This window comes from Ruditapes philippinarum, unplaced genomic scaffold (genome assembly GCF_026571515.1).
Source record: "Ruditapes philippinarum isolate M1 unplaced genomic scaffold, ASM2657151v2 ctg5837_1_1_1_1, whole genome shotgun sequence".
Lineage (NCBI taxonomy): Eukaryota > Metazoa > Mollusca > Bivalvia > Venerida > Veneridae > Ruditapes > Ruditapes philippinarum.
In genome coordinates, this window is record NW_026866863.1 from 79,870 (window position 1) to 100,357 (window position 20,488).

The 20,488-nt window shown below is 31.9% G+C and overlaps 2 protein-coding genes and 1 long non-coding RNA gene across 7 annotated transcripts in view; 1 reads left to right on the top strand and 2 right to left on the bottom strand.

The window, feature by feature from the left end:
- The window catches only part of LOC132734034 (uncharacterized), a 28,451-nt gene extending 17,213 nt beyond the window's left edge, over window positions 1-11,238 (bottom strand). The window contains exon 1 of one of the 5 annotated variants that reach the window (XR_009626252.1): window positions 4,191-4,205. This is a non-coding gene — a long non-coding RNA (uncharacterized LOC132734034). Of the gene's footprint in view, window positions 1-4,190; window positions 4,206-7,570; window positions 7,697-10,897 lie in introns of those variants that run through there. The other 4 variants (XR_009626250.1, XR_009626251.1, XR_009626254.1 and 1 more) reach the window with 4 other exon arrangements.
- A 250-nt stretch (window positions 11,239-11,488) lies between these two features.
- On the top strand, window positions 11,489-12,604 carry LOC132734035 (uncharacterized). Its single transcript, XM_060720734.1, has 2 exons — window positions 11,489-11,581; window positions 11,840-12,604. Exons 1-2 carry the CDS (start codon window positions 11,496-11,498, stop codon window positions 12,201-12,203), a joined length of 450 nt encoding a protein of 149 aa, XP_060576717.1. The 5' UTR covers window positions 11,489-11,495; the 3' UTR covers window positions 12,204-12,604.
- Window positions 12,605-14,464: 1,860 nt separating this feature from the next.
- On the bottom strand, window positions 14,465-18,670 carry LOC132734033 (uncharacterized). The gene is made up of 3 exons (XM_060720732.1): window positions 18,451-18,670; window positions 15,459-15,665; window positions 14,465-14,688 (listed from the first exon to the last, which is right to left on the bottom strand). Exons 1-3 carry the CDS (start codon window positions 18,668-18,670, stop codon window positions 14,465-14,467), a joined length of 651 nt encoding a protein of 216 aa, XP_060576715.1.
- Window positions 18,671-20,488: the final 1,818 nt, after the last annotated feature.

The following is a 20,488-nucleotide window of genomic DNA, read 5'->3' on the forward strand; positions in this document are numbered from 1 at the left end:
TCAAAGGTGTCAAAACAATCCAACGACTTCGACTTATTTGTGGTAAATTGCACTAGATTTACTTTATACGGACCACGAAAAAACCTCGACACATCGAAAAATTCGACACATAAAATTTCGACTCATAAATAGGTTTTTATAAGGAATATATAGGGGGGAAAGTCGGGACTTTCATTTTTATTCGACACATCGAGAAAATCGACTAATCGAAGTTCGACTCATAGAAGTTCTACTGTATTTATTTACATCGTAATCGTAGCCTAATATTAACTGCATGCAAAACATTTTTATTGGCTGCTCAAAAATCTCATTTGCATAATTTATTCACACAATTGCTGGTTCTTACTACTTATGACCAATACTGTGCATTATCCATTTTAATTGTTCCTAATTTACACCAAATGTTCCTGTCACACTGTGTACTAACGGTTTTTATTGCTCCTTGTATGCCTCTGTGCCGACAGACCTTTTGATCATGCACAATGTTGCCCTGATTGGTTAATCACCCTTGTCAAATATTCTAATGACGAAATAGACTTTTTTTACACTTCATCAGTGAACTGAATGACCTTAGGGGAGTCAAGTTATACCGTAAATTACAGCATTTCATACTATAGCAACACATTTTTTCAGTTACCAATAATCATTTTGAATATTAAGTAGATTAATGTTTTTTGTTTTATTGGATTAAATTTACGGTAGTAGAAATGCGTATCTGTGTGGTAAGTAGATAACGTGGAAAAAAGCTATAGGGAACTGGATAAACCCGAGAATATGCGTAATAATAGGGGAATTATGCCTAATGGGCAACCTGTTGCTGTTGGTACCAGATTTGACTGGGTGCCTAATTAACCGAACGGACAGTTTTGTTTTCATACGATATTAGTCTAGCTGCCGATTTTCCTGCGCCATTTTATTTTTAGCGTCAATGTCGGAAAATCGCGTCCTCAGGAAATATCTGCATATTGGATTTAGTTGATATTTACCGCTGAGAAAAAGATACATGACCGGCGATGTACCCTATTCAGACAGCTTGTCTAGCGAAAATTAAGTACCAAATAAAAGGATATATCGTCAATTTGAAGAAGTTTCTCAAAGAACCCAAATTAAATTGATGGTTTATCTTTGAAAACTAAGCAGTCATTGCTTAAATCATGTGGTGGGATCATCAGCAAGCTTGAAAATCGGACAAAATTAATGATAATTAATGCCGCGGCGTCTTCAATTAATTAATTAAAGCAATGCAGTTCCATATGATGTTTTCATAAATAATAAATAATGTACGCAATAAGATTAATTAAGTTCTTCGTCAAGATATATTTCAGTTGTACCAGCGTGTACACCTTTACCGGAAGTGGGTATAACACGTCACAATCTCGGTCTCGTCTGTCTCGCGAGAATGACAGAACGCCAAAATGGCGGCGCCCATGAACTTATTTCTCAAGTAAAAAACAGTGTCTTAAAACACGAATTTCTCACTTAAAGGGTTGATGTCAACAAAAAACTGTCATGGTACCTCTTTTTTAATGATGAATATTTATATAAGACAGACATCAACCCATCCATTCCTATTCCTTTAAGATATGATTATTTCTGGTTATGACTTATTTATAATTTCCTGGACTCAGGGTGGTTAGAGTTAAGTTAAACCATTGTCCTTCACTTTTGACCTTGGCCCTGAACCAGCACAGTTGAAACATAATTTTTCATGCTTTGCATATTTCAGGGTTTTTTCTCCCTATTTTTTTCGAGGAGGCCTTAGCTTCTTACTTTTGGGAAAATTGTTGGTAAAACATTAATTTTTGGGAAGTTATTTTGTTGATATTTAGTTGGAATTTGTTCCAAACTGTGCATCAATGGGCATATTTAAATTCAAAATTGTTGTCAGACATATTTTCAATCATGATTGTACCGAAACAGACTGTATGTACATTTGTACACTCTCTCTAGATATGTTTAAATCTGACCCAATGGTAGAACTACTTTCACTCTGTATTGTTTCCTACAGATAATAGCCGATGACGTTCCGATTGCTGGGATGTAAGCATTTTTGTGCAACACAGATTAACAGTAAATAAATGATTTGTACCACAACCGGATCTTGTGAGAAGATCTCAACATCAGTTCCTTACAAACAGGCGGGATAACCCATAAAACTTTTAAAGACAGCTTGCATTTAATCTGTGGGGTCATAAAAACATTTGAATCATATTAAGAAAATAGTTTGTCTTAGCTTGTTTATGCATCCATAACATGCTTTGTTAAATATATGCACATATATTGCTGTGCTCTTTGATTTGTGTTTTGTTTTTGTCAACACACTCCGATAACACAAGCAAATTTATGCCTAAAATTGCTTTACTTCACTTTAACTCATATCTGAATCTTAACTTTATTGTCTTTACCTCATGTTACCGGACAGACACTTGTATACATATCTTTGAATATTGATAAAAATTAGTAAATAATGGAGGCGAACTTTCTGATACTGTACCCGTCTTGCTAAAACAGTTTTAATGATCTGTACCCTTCTTGTGTTTACACTGAACCATAACTTGGGAGTCATTGTTGAGGATTTTTATTGTTTTTTGTCATAATTTCCTTATTTTATCATGCAGAATATGAAGTTATTGTCTCTCTCACAAGAGCATGACACATCTGTTAGATCTATATAAATTAACCAATACTGCACAATGTATGAATGGAGCTTCATCATGTTTTCACTGTCTATGGAAATACCAGCATGAAGAAGCTGGCGGTTCAGTAATGAATAAGAAAAAATAACAAATTATGTATCTCATCTCCATTTACCATTCATTTTTCTATGGAAAGATATAAAGCTAAGCTATATCAAAAGTACTATAAATGTTTCTACAATTAATTATATAATGTCACATATCAATCCTCCTGGAAAAATCATTAGATGGATTTTTGGCAGATTACTTATTTCAACATGTTGAAAAGTGTTACACCTACAGTTGATTTCATTATGCTTTTTAAAACACCGTTTTATATTCTCAGAAATGCCTTGACTTTTATTTCTGATCGGTATGACTAGGATCACTCTTAATAAATCATTTTAAGGAGTTTCCTGAATACTGTTGTTGAACGTGTAAAAGGTAGTTTCCACTCTTTCAAGTTTATTTCCACTTATTTAAAAAAAAATTAAATTCTTGCCAGTGTATACAATTTCATAATGTTACTTGAAGTTTTCCTTTCTCATCCAAGGGTATATAGTGAGTGAACGGGTGAAGATCAAAATATGTTTTCATTTTGCCATAATCCCTTTTAATTTAATAATTAACTCTGCATAAACAATAAATAACATACAGATCCGAATGAAATTTCTGTAAATGTCCATTAGAATTTACGTATAACGCTTAGTTTATAAAAAGAGTGGGCAGTCTTTTTAAATTTAAGGCATATTTATAATTTTATCCTTAACTTTTCCCAATATCAGCTGTTGGTCAAACACCATTTTGACAGTCAATCTTTTGAAATATAAAGTCAATTCAGCTCAATTTGATTATGAAAATATGAGCATAATGTCACTTTAAAAAGTTTATCATTGGCTATAGTTATCTTAAGACAAAATATACATATAAATCCAGTTCCTTTCTGTAAATTGTCATATACATGTATTTCAGATGGATTTTGATGAATCATTTGAAGTAAGGGTCTTGACAGTTAAGCTTAGTGTAACAAACACTCAAAGTGCACCCATGAAAACACAAAATAGATGTTGGATCTGTGAAATAAGTGTTGACACCAAGTTTAATCATAAATGTTTTCTCCATTAAATCTTTAAAAATAATCACAAGTCAGGGTACAGATAAAATTGGTAAACTCACAAGTAGGGCTCACAATCACAAGCAAGTAACGTTCAGTTTACAGAAATGACCACAATGGTAAAACTTTAAATTTAATGTTCAAAATACATCAATATTTTTTGCAGAAGACTAAATTTTCGTTCGTAATTGATAACTTTATTAGTTCGATATCACAACCACTTATTTAACTCAATCAGCCTTGAAATAAGATGGATATTTGTTCATGTTCAGTGTTGATCACCTAAGAATTGTTTGTGAGTTTTCGATTATTTTATAGCCTTAATGCTAACATTTATATGTTGCATTACTTAGACGTTTAATAAAGTTTCTCTTCTACATTATACATATAGATTTACTGACCTAACGTCCATAAGTATCAACATAAATACCAATATATTAAACAAGTTAAACGGCAGTAAATGGCTGACACTGACATCTTCTCGCAAGATCTGGTTGGGGTTCAAATCGTTTATATACTGAGAGATTAAAAACCCGAAATATTAAAACATCACAAAGAAATAAAAACTCATCTTTTTGTTCAGACCCATAGACAAATCGGGTATGATTAGTAGAGGGTCATTTCTTTGTAAAAATTATAGAAAATACGACAATCTGTGATCAAGTATGATACTCTCCCAGAGCAAAACCAGTGTTGACAACTTTAAAATTGCCAATGTTCCAATCTAGGTGCTTATGTAACACAATTCTCTTTAAACTTAACCTTGTTGAAACTGCATTAAACATTGAAATGTCCATGAATCTTGCCTTTAGTCTTTTAACTATTTTTTCATGTGAATAAAACATAAAGAAAACTTTTTTTCTTTATTTTGCACCTACATACTTTGGGCCTGTGAAAATATCTCCAGGCCTATAACTTAGCCTAGGTTGAAGGCCCAAATGGCCTATGATCTAAAAAAGTTATTTTGTAGACTTCATTCATTCTAGGGATTTAGAAGTTATAAAGGGGATACAAAATATATGGCTGAATCTTTAAAGACGGGGAAGTCAAAGGCAGGGTTGGCTATAGACTAACTACATGCGTATATTTAAGAGAAAATCAAAAAAAAAAAAAAACAATTAAATAATATTCAGAATCCTATACTTATCAATGAAATTTTCAGTGTCAGTTTTAGTGGAGTGCTGCCAATTTCAATGTAACACAATGATAATTGGTGGGGTATTCCGATAACGGAACAAATCTCAACTTTTCGGATTCATAATAATAGTTGAATGTTCCGAGTGAAACAGAAAGAGGTACATAAAAAACCGCATGACACTTATAAAAACGGAAAAATGAAGAGATTGTTTTTACCCACTCCCCGGTTCATACAATCATGTAGGCTTTGCCTATATAATTTCATATTATAAGACACCACTGGTGACCATGACCTTGAACTGTTTGGGTCAAGGTATATGCACATTGTCTTGGTTGAACATTTGAGAAAAGCTTTTAGAAATTACTTTCAGAGGTTTGAAAACTATGGGGTGGACACAAAATAAAAAGGTTCAAACATTTTAACACCACTGGTAACCTGGACCTTGAGCTGGCCAAGTTAGAACATGGGTTTGCTTACCAACTTGATGGGATGAACATTTTATCAAAGTTTATTAAATTCATTCCAGGCATTTAGAAGATATAAACCAGACATTAAATCTATGATTCAAATCTTCAAACACCACTGGTGACCTTGACAGTGAGCCATCCAGGTTTGGACATGGCTCCTTCACCTTGTCTTGATTGAGTGAACATTTGACTAAAGTAAAGTAACGTTTCGTGAAATTCCTTCCGGTTGAAAAAGTTATGGAGCCAACACGAAATGTGCATGCATGAACGCAAGGTCTTTATGGAGACCATTCCCATGTTTCCTACAGGTTTTTTTTACTAACAAATTAATTGACACTGATTGTCTGAGCCTTTCCCTTCACAGACGCTTGTGGTTTGGAGCTCAAAACGCCTTTAAAATCCAAATAAAATGCATATTTGTCAATCCCAGGACATGTACTGATCATATATATCAAAAAATCTTAATATATGCCGTTTTGAAAAAAAATCATATTTCAACATCTATAATAATACACAAGATAAAAATGTTCGCCGGAAAAAATCCGCACCCCTACCGTCATAATCACCATGTATTTTAATCCATTTCCAATATTTTCACATAATCCTTTGGTCCATCGACACAGAAGATATAATTCTTCACGATGATGGTCAATTTTAAACTTCAACGGTAATATAAACAACGCAACAGCCGAAATAAACATCAATATTCTCGCCGTTTTTTTTCAACGACAAAAACTTTCGATAAATTCAATGGACCAGACGGCTATGAACGAAGCTATCCGATTATGTGGCCCCAGCTTTGCCGTGTGCAAAATGCGCAGCGCTTTTAAGTTTGGGAACCACATAATCGGATAGCTTCGTTCATAGTCGTCTGGTCCATTGAATTTATCGAAAGTTTTTGTCGTTGAAAAAAAAACGGCGAGAATATTGATGTTTATTTCGGCTGTTGCGTTGTTTATATTACCGTTGAAGTTTAAAATTGACCATCATCGTGAAGAATTATATCTTCTGTGTCGATGGACCAAAGGATTATGTGAAAATATTGGAAATGGATTAAAATACATGGTGATTATGACGGTAGGGGTGCGGATTTTTTCCGGCGAACATTTTTATCTTGTGTATTATTATAGATGTTGAAATATGATTTTTTTTCAAAACGGCATATATTAAGATTTTTTGATATATATGATCAGTACATGTCCTGGGATTGACAAATATGCATTTTATTTGGATTTTAAAGGCGTTTTGAGCTCCAAACCACAAGCGTCTGTGTTTCCCTTGATAAATTACCAAGTTTTTTCCCAAAACATTCTATTTTCCCTTTGAACTGCTAAGGGATTAAATACTTAAAATGTAAAAAAATATGAAGTTCTTCCATTTCAGCAAATAAAACCTACCAATTTATATTTTAAAGATACAGACTATCTGTCTGCAACGACGATTAAGAAATAAACTTTACGAAATCCGCGGTAAATTTACATTTTTTATATAAAAAGCAGATATTTGAAATTTATTATTACGGTTACATTATAAATTCAATTTCAAAATAAAAAAGAAGCCAATGTAAGTTATTCACAGTTGATCAAAGATGCAATAATTAAGATTTATTTGGTTATGTAGTCAAATTAATTGAGGCACAATTGCGTAAAGTGTTTTACGGGTAATGTATTGCGGGCTTTACAATTCGAACAACACGTAAAAGTAAATTTATTCATTTTTTTAAATACAAGATATATCTTGTGAAAAAGTGTCACATTTCACACTCCGAGCGTTCCGCCATCTCATTCTGTCCACCTTTATCGGATTCCGCGCATGCGCGCGACGGGACTTTAAGGTAAACGAAAGTGTCCGATCCGTGTAATATAAATCCGTGAGTGAACATTTGACTAAAGTAAAGTAACGTTTCGTGAAATTCCTTCCGGTTGAAAAAGTTATGGAGCCAACACGAAATATGCATGCATGAACGCAAGGTCTTTATGGAGACCATTCCCATGTTTCCTACAGGGTTTTTTTTTACTAACAAATTAATTGACACTGATTGTCTGAGCCTTTCCCTTGATAAATTACCAAGTTTTTTCCCCCAAACATTCTATTTTCCCTTTGAACCTCTAAGGGATTAAATACTTAAAATGTAAAAAAAATATGAAGTTCTTCCATTTCAGCAAATAAAACCTACCAATTGTAGCTCATAATATGAATGCAGGAAACTAGTGTCTGAACATGGGGGCGGCCATTTTTCTTGGCTATGTTCCGTAATGAATGGTACTTTTTCTGGAAATCAAATTTATGCATTCAAAATATCATCATTTTCTTGGTTATTTTTTAGTAAAGAAAGATCTTTGAATTTGTATTTCTAATTTTGAAAATGACTTGATTGATGCAAGTGTGTCACAGATATACTATCTATACCTACATGTATTCTGTATTCAATTTCATACAAAAGGCCATTAGAGACCTGGAAGTGAGATCATTCACCACAATATACAATACATGTTGTACTGCAAAACATGAAATAATACTTTGCATAATGATAAAGTATTTAAGGTGAAAAAATATATTGCTGTGACTATTATGTAGTTTAGTATAAATTGTATCAGGCTGGTGAAAATGCCCGATCGGGCTTATATGACATTAAAAAATCACATTTCAAAAAAGTAATATAACATGTTAATTTCTTTTAAGCTTTGTTTGTTTAATGAGAATAATATTTGACATTAAACAGGAAGAAAAATAATTGGCTACTGTCACTTTTGTGAGAATTATTTCCCTTTTTCATGTTTTTTGTAACACCTAATTTTTGAAGTCCTTAAAAATTATGTTACATAATTATGCAAAATGTAACACAAAAGAAAAATTATGTTACATAATTATGCAAAATGTAACACAAAAGAGTTTAAATATCTTCTTTATGCTCTTAGTCATTTTGCAAACTTCTGTCTGCTTACGTTTCATTAATTTTCAGTGAAAACTTCAAAGTATAATGTTCAGTGTCAAAGAATTTTCGAAATAAAAATGCCAGAACCTGGAAATATTAATTAAATTTATATACTAAAGGTCTTGGCACAATAATTTAGGGCAAAATGTAGCTGATAATCACTTTTCTATACAGAATTTAACATACAACATAATTTTTATGAATTTCAAATATTTTGTTTGAAAAAGAGAAATAATTCAAAGAAAATAAAAGATAACCAAAATATTTGTATCTTGATTTGTATCATATATAAAGGCTTAATAAACACAACAAATTGGAAAGAAACAATTATTGATTTATTTTTTTCCTAGAAATATAGTATTTTATGTCATAAGTCCGATTGGGCATTTTCACCAGAATGTGTATGACTGTTTATATTTTAATTTCCCCAAATTGTTTTTTTTTTCATTTATTTTTCCCTCCCCACCATCTTTCCCTTTTCCTAAAAAGAACCCTGTCCTTCAGCTATTCGACAGGGGATAAACACCTTTTTAAATCTGTTTCATAACAAAAAGTATAATAATTATTGTAAAGTCTATATGATGATAAATTTTATCTTTTTTTTTTAAATATTTCTACTCTAGAACCAGAGGGGTATAATGGGTATTTTAGCTTCTTGACTTATTCCTCGGCTCTGATTGAAGGACTTTCTTTAATGTTACCAACTGTAAAACTAAAGAATTTTCCTGGAAAACAATTAGCAAAATCTGATGTTCATTTAGACCCAGAAATTTGGTTACTGGATAATGTAAACTGCAAGTTACCAAACAACCACACATTAGATCATGGAAGTTATAGTTCTTTTATTTGGTTACAAAATTTCATATTTTTTCAATAACCAGTGTTTTTCCTTTACTGTATATATTGGTAAAAAGTCAACTCAGCCTTATACTAACTCAGCATGGGTCAACTCTGCCCACTTTTAAATAAAAAAAAAAATATTAAGTTGTTCTAATTACTTGCATGTTATCAAGACAAACTGTTTTAAATGAAAAATAAGAGACATCTGGTATATTATTAAAGAATTATACATTGTATTTCTGCAAAATTAATGCATATTAAGAAGAAATTTGTTATGTTTACAGTATTCTTGCAGATTCTTCAAAAGTTACTGTTATACAAATGTGTTCCATTTGATAGTTTTTGTAAAAAAAATCAATAAAAATATGACATAAAAAGTTATTTATTTATTATATAAAATATTTTTAAATGTTTGTTCTTTATCATATTATTATAAAACAGCATGTAATACAACTACTAATATGCAATGTATTTTTTCAATGTCCCAAGGATTAGTTGTAATAGGTTTTTATTAACCAAATCATTGAAAATTTCTTCATTACCAAAAATGCAATTATAATTTAAGAAAACATCTTTCGACGTTTGTAAAAAGTCCAGGTTCCAATAATAAAGACTTAGAGTGATTTAACAACGAGGCCCCCTAGTATGTTTTAGGGCCAAGCTGAAACTGATTCTATATATCTAATAGATCTACCGGATAACTGCACTGTTCCCAAAAGAAAATAGACAGCAAATTTCCCGATTCATTACTGATAAATTCCAAAAATAACACTGAAAATTTCCTCAAAAATCAGCAAATTTTAAGGTAAACAAAAATAGTAATGGATGCTAACATGTTGAACGTGATATACAATAAAACCAAGTATAACCACAAGAGTAACATTCATACTTGGACTCTCGGGCTTTGGGTCTATCTTTTGTGTTAACAAATAAGTCAAATAAAGCATTAATTTATATTTCTGCATCGACTGACACAAAATTTATGAAAATCAACTTAAAAGTCAAAACTGTCAACAACTGTTATAGTTTATGGAACAGGACTACAGCGGCTGTTTTCAAGCCTAGCTAGCGAGTTACGTTCCTTCTCTATATCAACTTAAAAAAATAATTACTCATTGTATGTATTGTGAACATCAAATAATATGCCGAAAGCCCATACTGAAAATCTTAAGCTAGGATAATTGTATCCTTGGGTGGCCCAAGTACGTATATTGACGTACCTGGGTGGCTGTGATTCAACACAACAGTCAAGCTTTCTTTGTTGATCAGTAAAAATTACTTTATTAGTTGAAAAAATCAATTATTTGTATTCTAATCAAACATTTAACAAGCCCTTGAGACGTAAACAGTGAAGGTGTTGACTCGGACTGGCCCTGTCAAAGGGAGGAAATTTTTTAGGTCAACCGACAATATATCGATCTTGTTTTATTTCAATCTACTTTTATCTGTAAATCAAATAATATAAGATGATATAATACATTTTAAATTCAGTCACTGTTTATATTGTAAATCAATGTTGTTTTTATTTATTGTAGTCCAGGTTTTTTTTTCGAATCATTTTATGTGCCAAACTAACAGTTTTATCTGCCGTTTATGTCCGTTTGAAATTATTTCAAAACATGGTGCATGACATACATATTCAATTAACACATAATATTAGTTTTATGACACATGTTTCCAAATCTGATGCACCTGATAAACTTCCATAAAATGACAAATTTACCATACCTCGCTGAAGTGTTCTGGCACGTCTAGCGTCAGCCATTTTGTTACAATCCGGATATGAAACGGGGGTTACATGCGCATGCGCAAATAGGATATTTGCGCATGCGCGTGTGTAACCCCCGTTTCACGGGTCGGGAAAACAAAAATCGAATTTCACTGGCGGGTGTGTGTTACACATTCCGACCACACACATCGGTAGTACATCGATATTCCGAGGTTTACCTAGAATTTTCACAGAATGACCCTGATAGTATTTCTACGCGTTTGGCGAGGTTTACATACCGAGGTCATGGGAAAATTACCTCGCTATGTGTGTGTACCACGGTATGTTGGTGTGTTCTTCAACGAACAACCACGCTGGGCATGGAGAACAAACGCACCAACGCAATCACGCACACACGCACACACGCACACACACACACACTAATATATATATATATTGTTGTTTGTTGTTCCAGTATGTTAATGTTTCAGGATTTGTTACATATAGAGTAATCTATCAGACCAAAATTTGTAACAAGGAAACATATCAATTCCACGTCATGAATAATATAATTATTTAAACAATTTTCACGTTTTACTGTTGGTGTTGCTGTTGCAGATGGTAAATATTCCACTGAGTGACGAGTGTATAGACATCCTTATACATAAGCTTGATGTGGACGGTGACGGTGAGATAGACTTCGGGTAAGTGATAAAAGAAATATTTAAACTTGAACATTATGTAAAAGTTAGACGCTATTAAACGTTTTAATACAGGTCAACAGAGGAGGATATGGATGTTTGAGACTTTTTTCTAATAAATGTCCAATGTCCAACAACAAAGGCCTAACCCGTTCAATTAGTTTGAGGGAGAAGGAAAAATTACAAGCAACTTTTATAAATTGTTATTGCTTATTGTCAGTGTATGATATGGAAAGCAAATTTATTTTTTATATTTTATAGAGAATTAATGGCAGCACAAGCAGAGCACAGGCGAAAAATGAGCAAATTTCTAATGGCCCAGGAGAGCGACATGGATGTTGAAGACACTGACATAGGCCGCATAAGAATAAAACTTTCTCGACTTATGGCAAAGAAAATGTCGGGAAATCCTGCATTCAAACACGAAGTCGAAAAGATGACAAAAGTAATAAACCAACAAGGTGATGCAAAATTTACCGAAAAGTTGAGTCAAAGTCTGGTGCAGAGAATGAGGGGATCCTTGTCACATTTTATTGATAAAGAAAATCTTACAAGATCTGGGTCCATCACGGGAGCGCATCTTACGTTATCCGATAAAATAAAACAATGGAAACATATGAATTGATAATGTTATCTTGAAAGAAAACCAGTCATCAATGGTGACCAATATAAGATGGTTTGAACATATATACAACAAGTCTGAACAGGTGCATGTTTTATCCACAGCAATCAAATTTACCCACCTCACTAACTATTTACAATTCTAACACGACCCGCTATTTTCCCTATTGAACACTATAGGACCGAAAGTGTGTGCAAGGGGGTAGTGGGGCGTGGGGGATGTTGCATTTTTTTATTATCCCTCATGTACAGACTCAATCAAACCGCGTCTGCAACTTTCATGTAATTTTGCTGTTTTCGAGGGATCACTTTGTTTCAAGATATTTATTATGCTATAAAATGAAAGTTCACGTTCTATATTTAGACATGTGTCGTTACCATTAAACATGTGACGTAACACTAAAAATGCAAAGCGAGGAAAATAAGTAACGAAACAATTCTTGTGGTAAGTTATACTAAATATGTATAATTACACACAAGGGCAACAAACAAAATTTAAAACTTTAAAAACCAAAAGCTATCGCACGATAACGACATAAAACTGATAAGACATAAAACTGACAAATTCCACATTGTCGTACAAAAAAAACTACATAGAACATGGTATTTTTGCATCTTACAGTTTCATCAACAGACTGATCATGTGAATATATTGCTTTGCTGACACAAACGTTTAGTATCAAGTCAATGAAAGAGGCTAGATGTGAATATTTCGCCATTACCAAGAAATATCAATGAACATCACCAGTGTTTGTTTCTTTTTATTTTTTTATTTTTACAAGGACCATGAAAGAAAAGCGACATTACACTATATTAACATTAAAGCAGCAGAATAATAAAGAAGATATAAATAGATATAAAAGAAAACACACTTGTTTATATTATACATTTGAATATCATTTAAGAATAATATTGGTATTGCATGACTTCATTGAATGAACTTTATTTGCTAGGACATTACATGAAAGGAACTGAAATGTGTTGATATCAAGAAATGAACAAGTTTGGCAGCATGATAAAGCAAAGTTCACATTGATTCTGTAGACACTTCGTCACATTTGATAGTCATACTTACGAAGTAAAGTACTATTAAAATGTAAAAAATGATGATGTCAAATAAAGTGGTTATTATATATTTCTGACAACAATACAGATTTTATTGGACTCGTACATAGCTGCAAAATCTATATCAGAGGCTAGAGCTAGAGCCTGCTCCAATATATGTTTGACATCTATATACTCGTATATGTATAAAGGTACAATAAATATAATTTTCTGAGTTTGAACGCAGTGAATTAGAAGATAATTATTTCCCCCTGTTTCGTTGTAATTGTTTGCAATAGGTGGCGCTGTGCAGCGCACGAGTTTCTCGGTATAATGTACAACGTGGTCATTCAGCGCTAGGACAGCCGACGATAATGAGTGAAGAAAATTCTAATTTTAATATCTAACTAATTGTAAGATATGAAGTTGCGCCAAATTAATAAGATTTTTGTATTACATATGTTTATGTTGTTAATGCTGTTGGAAATAAAGATGATAACGCTTATCTTTTGACGTTACATTTGTATTCTATAAATGTTTGTACTTTAAGTAAAAGTATTGTGAAACAGTCGGCATATCCAAAGTCGCTTACAACAAATTAAACAATTTGAAATGTTTATGTTCGTTTCTTTCATTTTGTCACTTTGCAAACAGTTTGCAATGATCTAGGGGGAGAATATTTCTCCTCTATAAAAAGGCAAACTTGTGTTTTATAATATAGTGATTATGGATTAATAACAGATTATATCAGGTGAAGAAAAAAGTGTTAAATAACAAACAATTTTGTCAATAAAGAAGCAAAACATTAAACATTTAAGCAAAAAGGTTAAAGAAAGTCGAAACCGTAAAAGATCATCAATATTAATTAAAATGATAATTATAACAATAATAATATAAAAAAAAACATTGGAAAAAATACAAATAATAAAGAAAACTTTATTGGGTATTATTGAGTCTTCAATTAAATCACAAGGTTTGCTGCACTAGGATGTTAAAAAGGGTCAGGATTATCACATTGTTAATTCTATGAAAATATTGGTTATATGATTGATTCTGGAGAAGGTCTAAGCTTGCAAATACCATTACCGAACAAGATCAATCAAACCGTTTCAATGTCTCGTTTTTTGTGCATTTAAAGGAATTCCGTTTTTTTGTATCTAATAAACAGTAGTAAAAATTTATTTGAAGTTCGTGGAGATGCGCACAGTATGTTTTAAACATTTAAGGTGTATAAATGTAGACCTCACATAACGCCATCGTTTCAGTAGATTCATGCTTGATTTTTAGGAACATTCCGAAGATTGTATTTGTACAATTGATTGTTATGCTAAAAGGTTCATTGTTTATAGCAGGACCAAAGTAAGATCCACAGTCTGTTCCGGCATCATTAATGACATTTTCACGACTTTTAGCAACGGTCACTGTGAAATTTGTCTGTCTTTCAACTGAAACATATTCATGTTTGTAATATATTGCTTGTATGATTTAAATCAATCTTTTTAAAAAATAAATTAAAAGAAATACAAAATCACCTTTTTTGTTTTAACTTTTTAGTTGACTCAAAAGTAATATTATTTGAAAGAATAGAATAAATCATCGGGTTTGATCGTATCCTAAAGATTCTTACAATGTTTTATCCTTGCTGTTGACTTTCCTTTGTTTTTAAAGACAGTGAACTGTTACTTTGAAATAATATCATTGTAGAAACTTTTGAATAGTTAAAGACTGTAAGGATTTAACACCAGCTGCCTATACAGACTAGAATTTCTAGCTCGAGAGTAACTGTTTGCGGCGGTAATGAGGTTCTGCCCTAAACTACCCGAGAGTTAGATTTACCTGTGTGTAACGTCAGCCGGTGTTTGATTCTCTTTCTTGCATCTTACAAATTAATTATGTTTCGAAAAGAAATTAGGAAAACTGATATTTTCGTTAAGCATTTTATTTCTCATAGTGGCGTATAAATTTGTAACATGTAGCGGAAAAATGACGTTATCCAAGAACGCATTTTATTGATAATAGGCGTGTCCGAATGACGTCATTTAAGACTAGCTACTTATAAATTCAAATGAATTTAATGAGATGTTATAATGTTATGTTACAAAATTCTCTGAAATAACCTTAGCGGTCCGACGTCTATTGTGAAAAAAGAGGGATGGAATTAAATTAATTAATCTTTAAAACTCGTTTACTGATAAAATGAATATTAATATCTTACAACAACAGTCTCTTCGTAACATTATTTGTACTGATTTTACAGGACCCGGAGTTCCAAACTCAACAGCCCAGTATGAGAAATTAAGTGTGTGGGCACAGTTGTGTATGCCTTCTACCTTTCCGTCTATAGCCTTGTCTGCGATCATATGATGTTCACTTCTAAATGTAGTGGACTGCCATGCTTCAGCTCCTTGTAAAAGATTTATTCCTGTAAAAATAACAACAAAAAGAACATTTAATTTTTTTTAGATAGATTCTATGGAATATCATTTATAAAGTATACCTCATGCTTATACGAATGCCATTATTTTTTTGTAAAGTTTAGTGAAGAAAATGAAGAGGAATGTTTGTTTAGACAAATTCGTGGAATGAAGATTAAAGGTTTTAACGTCCGATTTGCGACAAATTGTGTTTCAAATGTCGGACTTAATCCCTTTGCTTTTTACTTGGCACGAAGTAAACATACTTGTGTAAATCAATTGCCACAATTGATCTTTGTAGTAAACTTTTATACGTTATACTTTAACCACTTTTTAAGAAATGAACCAGTTGATTTAAATTTTTTCTGAAAAATTCCGATTGCCTTAGTTTATTTGCAAGTAGAATTTCTGTTTAACAGTTTCTGAAAAAAAAACTAAACAAATATTCTCTTCGTCGGTCGTAGTTGACAGTTTCACATCTGTCACTTCTCGTTGCATTGGCTTAAGCGTTCACTTATTAAAATGTACTTAAAATTCTTTAGAAACTTCTTAAATGTTGTCACACGAATGCACTTTCACAAAAAAAATACAATGTGCCTATAATAATATATTTAAAAAATTACTGAGACATTTATGAAAAGCTTAATGAAACTCCCTGTTTCAGAAAATTTGAAAATTTGCATAAATAGTTCAATAAAATCGATCAAAAGAGTTCGACTACAATTAAAGTTATACATGCATATAATACGAAATGTGGAGAATTTAATGCCAACTCCCAACTCTCAATATATTTTTTTATCAAAACGACCTTATTTCTTAATTTCCAAAAGTAAACAAATGGATAGATTGATAATTACAGATGCTTTACGAAAATGCAATTCAACAGCTCTTACAACGATGCGTATGGCTCAAATGCAAAACAGACCCCCTTTAGATTGACGCATTATTAAATTTTTATGTTAGCATGGATACACATGAAATCAGACAGTTGCACAGTCTTTTATTTGTTACTGAGAAATAAAAAATATTGTCTATCCATTTGATGGAAATGTACATAAAATGTTTAGCATCAAAAATTATTAAAATTTCGCCTGAAGTTAAATGTTTTATATACTTCTATTTTTATTGACGACTCGCAAAATAAATCGGGTCATTCCGCAGTAAATCATATGTCTTATCCAAAACCAGAGGGCGCCACCGCTGAAGTCACCGTCTTTACTAGCTGCTCGAGCACCCTAAAACTGTTCCTTTTCGTCTCTGTTACATTTTAGGGTCACTCACTTGTTTCAGTCAGGAAATCGGCAGCTTACTTTAAACAAATTTTTATCGTACCGCCTTGAACGTATTCCCGGATTTAAAAAATGCACGCGAACTTTCCGTCTTAAACGTTGCAGTGGATCTTCAATCTGTGCCTTCTCAACGACGTGAATGTACCGAGGGGAAAGAGGAGAGATTTTTAATTCTTTAATAGTAACACACTTTTATCTATATGGGTTGCTGGGCCGTATCATCATTAATCACCAAGGTCAATATGAAATGACTTATAACATTTCAGATGATTACGTCACTTATCATAGCTGACCCTTACAGGAGTTTGTTCGTTAAAGTTACATTTAATAAATTTCATAAAAAACTAAATAGCGACATTTCATTAATAAATCGGGTTTTATATCGACTCCAGGTCTTATTTTTGTGTCCAGACAACCAAAATGAGTTTTATTAGCATAAAAATAGGTAACCTCATTGTGGCGAAATGGGAAGTACAATTTCTGTTTGCATGAGAAACTCCGCCTTCGGATCATCCGTACATCAATATTAAATCAACAAACATACCAGCAACTGTTATTTACATACGATGTCGTAGGACTGGATATTTTTCGAATTCTTCCATTGTACGTTTGAGTGGTATTTTGTATTTTTATTTCCTTTCTTTATAAGAAAGACAATACACACATAAAACATTTAAAATGAAAACGTCATACTTTTATTATACTTTAAAAGGAATATGCAGTGAAGTTTAATTATAAAATTTGACCTGCTTGCTTTCAAAACAAATAGTAAAATATATTTTTTAATCATTATAATATTTTTTTTCATTAAAACTTTTCGAAATGAATATAGAGCTATGTTATTGTCTCGTTAACACACTTTCTCCCAAAGAAGTTTTGCAAGTCCGAAAATGTTGCATTTTATGTAAAATTATTAAAGAAAATATTCCTTACTTTCATAATTACTATGCTATTAAACTATTATGACTATTTTTGTTACTCTTACTGATAATTTTAATGTCCTTAAATCAGAAAATGTTGCTGTAAATACAAATAAAACGAAATATTGAAAAAGAATACTTTATAACAGGTAACATGTATACTACTACTACTACTACTACTACTACTACTACTACTACTACTACTACTACTACTACTACTACTACTACTACTACTACTACTACTTACTACTACTACTACTACTACTACTATACTATACTACTACTACTACTACTACTACTACTACTACTACTACTACTACTACTACTACTACTACTACTACTACTACTACTACTACTACTACTACTACTACTACTAACTACTACTACTACTACTACTACTACTACTACTACTACTACTACTACTACTACTACTACTACTACTACTACTACTACTACTACTACTACTACTACTACTAATAATAATAATACATGTAATAATAATAACGAAAAAACGAAACGGAATCTTCATAGTTTAATAACATTTTTATATAAAGGTGTAGACAATGAAAAAATAAATCTCTTACCAAAGTTCCTCCGAAAATATATTTTCCATCCGTTGTTAGGTATTCCTGACGTTGTATTATCTAACGGATAATAATCTGATGGCTTACACTGTTTATTTACTTCATGAAAATTTACAGACAGACATCCGAACAAACTATCACAACGAGCAACACATTTGTTGATGGAACTATCATTAAAGCTAGATATGGGATTCCCATTACTTTCATTGCTGGCGTTCATTTCATAAACAAAAGATTTTGTTAATCCAGCAGCAATGTGAAAGAAAATAAAAGATAGGTAAAAATGCTTTAGAATCTTTATTTTTGTGAAGGACACAAATCTAAATTTCCAAATCTTAATACAAATTTTAGTTTTGGAAATGACCCTAGAAGATGTTTAAATGTTTAACAAATCGTTTCTTTTAAGAGAATGAGAAGCAAATATACTGCCGGTACTCGAGTGAATACAAATGAATAATGAATAAAAAATTTGCATTAAGTATTCCCGACAGATATACATTTTACAAGAGAAATATTGAAAAAAGGTGGCAAATTGTTTTTTATGTTATCTGATGTCGGTCGACCATAAAAGGTCACTTTGTTAATGTGTTATGTTTTGTCTCGTTAAATCTTAAATTTGAGATTTTTTACAAGAATATTTTTCAGGAGAATTCTGCCTGAGAGCGGTTTGATGATTGTAAATTTAACAGGAAAGAACAGAATATTAAAACGGTTCTCATTGGTCATTTTAAAATTACAAACTTAAATCAGGGAATCTTATCGGTCATTCCAAAATAATTATAATAATCTAAAGGATCTTTCTGAAACGTATACACGTCCGATTTGTAAAATAATCTTAAGAAGTATTAGAAACAAATGTTCTAGTTAAAATTCTCGGATATTTGAAATCTATGAACATTCTCCCAATAAACAATTTAACAATTTATACGGCTTTAAAATTTTTTCTTTTTTTTCTCTGGTGAATATCTTATTAAACATAAGAATATACCAAGATGAAAACTACATTTTATAAGTTTTGTCCAAATTAACGAGATGCTAATAACGTCCACGATCCCGGAAAAACATATGCATACCGAAAGACATCAATTTAGTAGATTATGTTTAGTGTTCATGATATATCATATGATGATTGACGTAATCAATTGATTTTAATTTTAAAAGAATCGATAAATGTTTGCATATTGATTAAGCATAAATAATGCGTACAGTGTATATGAATACGTATGTGTAAGGTACAGCGGTTACGGAAACACTACAGTTCCATTTGTAAATATTTTTGCAGTGTTTCCTAAACCTAAAAATACTAAAAACAGAAAAGAACAGCTTAAAATAACCTATGATAATAAAAGAAGTTTTATCTGGTCCGATTATCTTTTTTAAAGATTATTCAGTAAAATCATTCAGAATTATGTATAAGAGTAATGTAAAGCTTTTTAAAACCTTTTAACGGCCACATATACATGTATTTAGAATAAAAAAATACAAAATAATAATAATTCTAAAACACAGAACATGAAAAATTAAACAGGGAAATGTTATTTTGGATTTTACTCACTACAGTGTTGGAGCAGTATCTCAAGATTGTTTCGATGTTCTTTCATTCTGTTCAGATATAAATCAGTGTGAAGAGATGAATAAGGTGTCTTAAAGTGCATTTCAGCGGGTGAAAATGGATACTTATTTTTAGCGTTTCTGTATTCAAGCGCCTCATCCGGTATGTACTTGGATACGGTATTTCGTGCGGTGCTCTAACACTTTTATGTCACACGTTTTTTTTACAGCTAGCTTATTGCCAATTATTAATCATGAGTGTCATAATATTTTTTCTTCATTCGGCCGTTAACTGCCTAGAATCACATTAACTTCCTGTGAGATTCCAAGAGAACAACTGAGTATTCTCCCCCCCCCACCCCTAACAAGTTCCTTACCCTGACGGTGCACCCTAAACTGTTTCCTCCCCCGATAGTCATCCTCGAAATTTAGAATATAAAGAAAGTTTTGCCCCAAAAGATTTTTATCATTTATTTAACTTTCACTT

Excerpts from the sequence above, each read along its gene's own strand:
- LOC132734035 (XM_060720734.1), top strand. The coding sequence starts at position 11,496 with ATGGTAAATATTCCACTGAGTGACGAGTGTATAGACATCCTTATACAT. Across the intron at positions 11,582-11,839 it reads GACGGTGAGATAGACTTCGG|AGAATTAATGGCAGCACAAG; the intron begins GTAAGTGATAAA and ends TATATTTTATAG.
- LOC132734033 (XM_060720732.1), bottom strand. The coding sequence starts at position 18,670 with ATGAACGCCAGCAATGAAAGTAATGGGAATCCCATATCTAGCTTTAAT. Across the intron at positions 15,666-18,450 it reads ATATTTTCGGAGGAACTTTG|GAATAAATCTTTTACAAGGA; the intron begins GTAAGAGATTTA and ends TTATTTTTACAG. Across the intron at positions 14,689-15,458 it reads GTTACGAAGAGACTGTTGTT|TTGAAAGACAGACAAATTTC; the intron begins GTAAGATATTAA and ends AATATGTTTCAG.